The following is a 7,023-nucleotide window of genomic DNA, read 5'->3' on the forward strand; positions in this document are numbered from 1 at the left end:
ATATATAAACTACTGAACTCTACTAGGTCTAATATCAGGAATAAAAAAAAATTGTCATAATCAGTTTTCTTGTATTCGATATTCATATTAAAAATCGATTAAATTTAAATTCAAATTAAATTAAATTTTTAAATATTAAATTAGACTCTATCGATATTATTTTTTTTATTCATAAAATTTAATGTCGAAACTAAAAAATATCCAACTCTTTTACCAATCCAACAGTGATGGTAAATGTAGAACCATTGCTATTATAAAAGCAATAACCATTACACCGTTGTTGCAGTCAAGGCAAAATTCTACACCGCTTGTTTCCTTTGATATAATTTAATCATATTAAAATTAAATATACAATAATGTAAATATTAAAAATTATATTGAATTGTTTATTTTTAAAATTTTAATAAAAAATTATATATTATAGTATTGCTAAGCATTAAATAAAATATTTATTTTTAAAAAACAAAAAGATACGAGTGAATTTAAATGGGTTTAAGTTAATTATTTACAAATATGGGCAACATTTGGTAACATTTGAGATTCACATTTTGGGTTGGGCTAAGCTTGAGCAAATATGTATGGTATTGATATCATGCACAGGTCCAACCCATGAACACCTCTATGCATAAGTTATAAATTTAGTCTTCGTACTCTAATTTAATCACTTTTAATCCATGTAATTTTGAATTTCAAAATTCCAATCCTGACCCGAATAGTAATCATTAAATTTGTGAGGTCAAATTTTGCTATTACTTTTATATTATGCCTAAATTATGGATTATGGATTGAATCCTTATTCCATAATTTGATAATTTCTAGACCTTATACTTTTTAATTTTTGAAATTTTAGTCATTAACTCAGATGATAATCATTAAATCCCATAACTAAAATGACGTGATATTTTGTGAGTATTATATGAAAATACTAAACTGTCGTAATATTACATATATAATTATATATTTGACATTTAGGAATAACATAATTAAACTGAACAAATTTATTTATTACTATTCAAGTCAAAACTGATATTTCAAATTATAAAATATAAGAAAATAAATAAATTAAAATATAGACTAAATAATTAGTTGTATATGGTATAGAGACTAATATCAAAATTTCTTTTCTTCCTAACTAATTTTCAAGAGGACCACTTAATTATTATGATGCCATTCATTTTCATATAAAAGAGTCACAACGCCTTCTAAATGATTGCAAAACCCAATCACCGCACTAAAGAAAAAGGGTTTTGCATAATTCAGTGACAGTAAAAAAAAATGCTTTTGCATAATTCAGTAGCAGATACAAAAATCCGACATAATAAGCAAGAACGATGTCTAAAGAATTTTTGGAATCAAATTAAATTATATACTTTAATAATCTATATCTCTATCTTTTTTAAAGAATTAAATTAAATTTTTATCAATTTTAAAAGATTAAAGTATAATTTTATCATTATTAATTTAAAATTTTATAAATTATAAAATTAAGCAGGGCCCTATATCCGCACCTGCCTGCATTATCAAGGCTACATGGAAAAAGTTAAAACAGATTGATGCTCAAAAGCATAATCACCTCACTCACCCAAAAAAAGGACTAAAATACAATAATCATCTTTTAATAAATAAAAATAAAAACTTATATATATATATTCAACATCTACATGATTAAGGGGCCATCATCCTTTTTTTTCCTTCTTTATGAAAAAGGTCTATAATTTGATGCCAACAAGCCGGTTTTTTTTTTCAGTGTTATATAAGGTGTCAAACAGGGCCAGTTCCAGGTCCTCCTAGTGTTAGAACCACATCTCTTAGATCACTTCTTAGCTTTGGGTCTTTTGCTGTTGCTAATGAAGCAGCACTAGTTGCCAAATGCCGAGAGCTGTGACCGGATTCTGGCGTGATACGCATTGTTGGTGGTGGCTGAGATGGGTTCAAGGGTTCTAAATTGCTCGAGTTTAGCAATGGTTGAGCTGCACTGACCTGGCATGTTGATGACGGACTTTGAGCAAGCATTGGCCCTCTCGAGATGACACCTGACCCCTAATGTCAGATCGAATAAAGTGATGGTAAGGAATAGTTGAAAATATATTAGGAACTTTCATGGTAAAGAATACAAGGCCTTACAGGTGCAAATAAGACCCCTCTGAATATCTTTCCATTAACATTCGCTGTCACCAGGAAACCGGAGTCGAAGGCCCCATCGACCTTACCTCTAACTTCAGCACCAAGCTGAGGAGAAAAATCTCCCAATGTGAAGCGTGAACAAGTGGACATATATAGAAAATAAACCTAAAACCTCAGAAAAGAAGAGTAGTAATGCTAACGGGATCGAAAAAGGGATGCTTTACCAGGTTGTGAATAGGCCCTGCTTCGAAGTGTCTCTGTTCAACAATGGAGTATTGCGTTCCACTTCCTTGTCTGCCGGTATCACCAACATGGAGATATTGTTCAGGTTTCCGAGGATTTTGAAGTTCTCTTGTAAACTGGGGATCTTGTTGCGTTCTATGGACAGTATATCTGGTTTGCTTATGGTTATTTGAAACATTGTAAGGCTGACAATTGTTTGTAACATGATGGAACTGCTTAAACAAATTAAGGCCTTGGGGCGTGGTTGAATCAGGGGGCTTTTGTAGCGGAGCTTGTTCTTGATCAGATTGTGAAGGAGATGAATGCTGCGAGAGTGAAAGGGAATGTTCTTCTTGCTCGAATTCAACCTCCCATGCCTTTGCAGTGGCAGTTCTCCTCCTCTTCGGGTTTGAAGTATCTAAAGAGAAACGAAAAGATGAAATGATCATATTCAAATCATCAAGCCATAGAGCTATATCCGAGGCCAGAGGTAAGGGAATTTGATTCCAAACGAACCTGAACTGAACCGAGAAAAATGCTTTGCTTCTTGTTCTGCTTCATTAACTACATGTTTTGCTACTTCGATATCGGCAAAATAGATGCTTTTCTGATTCAAAATAAATAAAGTACCTCTTATTCCATAAGGTCAACTAAAAACAACAAAAAGGAGTACAAAGTTTGCGGTTAATCTTCTGTTTATACGTTACCAAGTTGCCAGGTGCTACTCTTAAGAATCTTCTCTTTTCTTGGTTCCAATGGCTTCCGAAAGTTTTGCACATTGAAATGTTGTATCGACCATTTGGATGTTGCTTTCCGAGTTGTAAAACCAGCAATTCGTTGATCGGACGTTCATCTTCCCCACATCTGTATATATCAAGTAAAGTTCAATGGAATTACAAGTGGAACCCAATGTCACGATGAGAGACCGGGAGATGAACCTATAATGTAGGCAAAGGAACTTACCCTCCATAGATGGCAATATCGGACTCTGTGAGAATAGAAGTATGAGAAAACCGGCCTTGAGGCTGTTGGCCACATATATCAAGCTGAGTCCAACAACAAGCAATCACATCTAGTACCCAAACATCATTGTAATAGTGTTTATCTCCAACCCCTCCGATGATGAAAACCTTCAAAATCACAAATTTGTCTCTGGTTGTGAATCCGTGATATTCATTATATGAACATTAAATTCGAAACAAAAATTGTTGATAATCAGCAAAATGTGCTACCTTTGCTCCAATATTAACTGCAGCATGACCTGCTCGGACACCTGGTAAGGAGCCTTGAACAGCCAACTGCAAAGAACACAAGAATTATATTTCATAAAAGCATAGATACAAGAAAAGCAGTTCGAATGTTTTTCTTATTAATGAATTCGGTGAGACAATACCCTTGACCAGGTCGAAGTATCCATGTCGAAGATGTCAACATCTCCAAGGTATCGATCACCGCAGTCCCCACCATGCACAACAAGCTTGTTTCCTATAGCAATGGCACTATGACTATCTCTAGGGGCAGGGATATGACCTCTCACCTGAGGTGAAGTCCATCTCATAGTCCTAAGGTCCAAAACATGCAAATCATTCAGGTAACTCGCTCCACCTTCACCACTTCCTCCAAAAATCACTATCTTGTCTTCACCAATAAGTGTTGCTGTATGACTTTCGCGAGGTGAAGGCACGACGCCCTGGCATTCAGCTCGTATCCACTCTTTCGATACAAGGTCCAGTACATGAAGATCGTTTACCTTCTTAGAACCATTAGTGCCCCCAAACACCATCATTTTAGTCCCTACAAGAACAACACTGTGACTGTCTCTAGGACCAGGTCCCTGCCCTGTGGTTTCCAGAGTTTTCCAAACCATTGTGTTGAGATTTAGCATGAGAACATCACTAAAATGTAGACCACCGCAACACCCCTGCGATAAACAAAATCTGGCAATCAACTTTCAGCATTTAAACAGAAATCAAGATCATAATCTTCTAAAACCATTTCTTGATCCTTTCTTTCCTATGGTTACTCTCCTCCTAACATAAGCAAGCATCAAAATATACAAAATTCAACAACATTGTAGCTCAATATACAAGTCAAAGAAAACATAACCTTCTCCAACATAGCACAAATTCCTCCAAAAAGATTGAATAAAATGAACCCCAAAAATATACATATAAAAAACCAAACTTTCCACAAGACTTAAAATTAAAACATATCACCTGATATTGTTACAGCATAACAGTTAAACCCCAAAAAGAGAAGCTCAATAGGCATCCTAGTTATAGTCATGGCCTTACTAATTAAGGAAACTGAAACCAGGACAAATTTCAAATAACCTTCCACCTATGAAGAATCATAGAAAATAGTAAAGAACTAAAACCTATGAAGAAACGTTATATGTACCCTTAACCAAACATAACCATTTAACATTGATGGAAGGCCAAAAAAACCCACCAAAGAATAATTAAGGTTAATTTAACATACACCAAATACATAAATAACCCCATTAGAATAGCAAGCAGAGTGCCCCCATCTCTCAGAAGGATTAAACCCAGAGACTTTAGGATAAAGCCACATTGCTTTCCTCTTTGCCATTTGAGCTCCAAATGATTCCATTACTGTCTGCATGTTGTTTGTGTTTCTGTTCTCTCTTTAAAGGGTTGGTCTTTGTTTTTGGATCAGCCTTAAGTTTTTACTTCAAAGCAAGCAAGAGAGAGAGAAATGGTGAGGGCTAAGAGAAGGACATGAACAGGCCAAAGTTGATATATATCAACTATCAGTGTCAAATTTGACATGAAAAGATGGGTGCTTTCAAGTCTATATATCAGTGTGGCAACCACAAGGTGAAAAAGAACCATCTTTTTTCACGCTCAATATCTTATGTTATATGTACTACCAAGCCAATACGTTGTTGAGACCATATAAACAAACAAGTGATGTAAAATCAAGCAACTGTGACTGTTAGTTATTTAAAAATAGAAAAAAAAACCATTTTTATAAATATTTTTCATACATTTGTCTAAATGAAAATGATGGAGTTGTGGGGTTTACTGGGGTTGTGGAGAATGATAGAGAAAAACCCAAAATTTTGTTCATTTGACAGTGATTAAACCAATGAGAAAAGATATTTCGAATTTAACATTTCAATGAGCAAAGGTGTATCTTTTTTTTTCTTCTATGGTTATTGTTGATTTTGATATTGGGATTGCTGTGGATGAGAAGCTTTAATTTTTTTTTATTTTTTATTTGGTTACTCTGAATCCAAGTTTCAAGGTGGGTTTATTTGATGATGTCGATCTAGAAATGTCTCTTCATAAAGTATGGGACTTTGTGCTGTGGAATTTCTTTTCTTTTTTCTAGTTTTGGGAAATGGAGTGCTGCTCTCCCTGTTGTTTCCCATGCTCTCAAGCTGTCAAAAGGTTTTCCCCCAAACCCCATATCCATCACCTTCAACATGTCAAGGCCAAGAAACATATATATGGTTTAATTTTACGAGAAATCCTCAATTTTCAAAATATTTTAATTAAATCTTTAAAAATATAAATATTATATCAATAATATTTTTTTAACTTGAGTATTGGGTTAAATTAGACAAAAATACCAAATTTTAAAACTAACCAGGTGATTAAACTGATTTGGAGTATATATTTATCGGAATAGATCGATTTTGAAAAAAAGAAGAAATTGTGGTCATGTTTTTGTTTTTAGGGTTTGTTTAAGGTTTGGGTTAAGTTTTGTTAGGGTATTTTGGGACAATAAATGGATTTTAGGGTTAAAAATAAGGGGAGATCAATTTATTTGTGTTTATGTTTGATGTAAACATTGTGAAAGCTCGAATATATATTTCAATTGACGATGATGTGACAACACTCGAGACCCATACATTTCATCTGGACGCGTATTTTCTTATCTTTTCAAAACTGACCTATTTCAGTAAATATGCTCCAAATCAGCCTAATCACTTAATTAATTTTAAAACTTGGCATTTTGCTTAAGTTAACCTGAGTATTGAATTGCAAACTCAAATATATCATTATTATATTTACTGTGTGGACTTGCCAAAAAACTAAATAATCCTCCTAAATTTTATTGATGTTGTTTGTTTTTATCATATCATATTCAAATAGTTAATATAATAAAAAATTATCCGTGTTTAATTTAATTAGCGTGTTCTAAATATACACTAAATCATATCCGAACGGATAATATTTAACATCTAAAAGTAATGACTATGCTAATGATTTATTACAATATAAACAAACAACAGAGACAATCTAGACTACAAATTAATTAACCGCATTAAAACTAAAAACTCTACACATTTAATTGCTATAATAAATCTCGAACCCGAGTACTTACAAAACATAACCTCTGTTTTTTCAACCACACCCAAGTTCCATGATTTATAAAAATTAGATGATAACTTGGGAAGGTTTGACTGTATAATGTTGTTGAAATGAAACAAATTGAGGTTTGAGATTACTGTTGTTTACTCAAAGTGATGTATGTAATAAAGAAATGGTAACATAAGATAGACCCACGTGTCTTGTAACATTGACATATGTTGTTTTAATAACATCAGACCACCACCACCAGTAGCTCTTTTCCATCTACTTACCGTCAACCATCTCTTTGTCATTAATATGTTCAAATGGTCGGTTTGATTTTTAACCGAATCAA

The 7,023-nt window shown here is 33.3% G+C and overlaps 1 protein-coding gene across 3 annotated transcripts; it reads right to left on the reverse strand.

Annotated features, from left to right (window-relative positions):
- Positions 1-1,600: 1,600 nt before the first annotated feature.
- On the reverse strand, positions 1,601-5,297 carry LOC107886390 (rab9 effector protein with kelch motifs). 3 transcript variants are annotated; one of them, XM_016810340.2, is made up of 9 exons: positions 4,828-5,297; positions 3,740-4,267; positions 3,579-3,644; positions 3,310-3,476; positions 3,054-3,210; positions 2,863-2,953; positions 2,349-2,764; positions 2,125-2,229; positions 1,601-2,040 (listed from the first exon to the last, which is right to left on the reverse strand). In XM_016810340.2, the coding sequence occupies exons 1-9, from the start codon at positions 4,969-4,971 to the stop codon at positions 1,762-1,764; spliced, it is 1,953 nt and encodes a 650-aa protein (XP_016665829.1). In that variant the 5' UTR covers positions 4,972-5,297; the 3' UTR covers positions 1,601-1,761. The 3 variants fall into 3 exon arrangements, with proteins under 3 accessions (XP_016665829.1, XP_040935877.1, XP_040935876.1); XM_041079943.1 differs by lacking the exon at positions 4,828-5,297 and adding an exon at positions 4,563-4,792; XM_041079942.1 differs by lacking the exon at positions 2,125-2,229.
- Between the last annotated feature and the right edge of the window lie 1,726 nt (positions 5,298-7,023).

Source organism: Gossypium hirsutum, chromosome A11 (genome assembly GCF_007990345.1).
Source record: "Gossypium hirsutum isolate 1008001.06 chromosome A11, Gossypium_hirsutum_v2.1, whole genome shotgun sequence".
Lineage (NCBI taxonomy): Eukaryota > Viridiplantae > Streptophyta > Magnoliopsida > Malvales > Malvaceae > Gossypium > Gossypium hirsutum.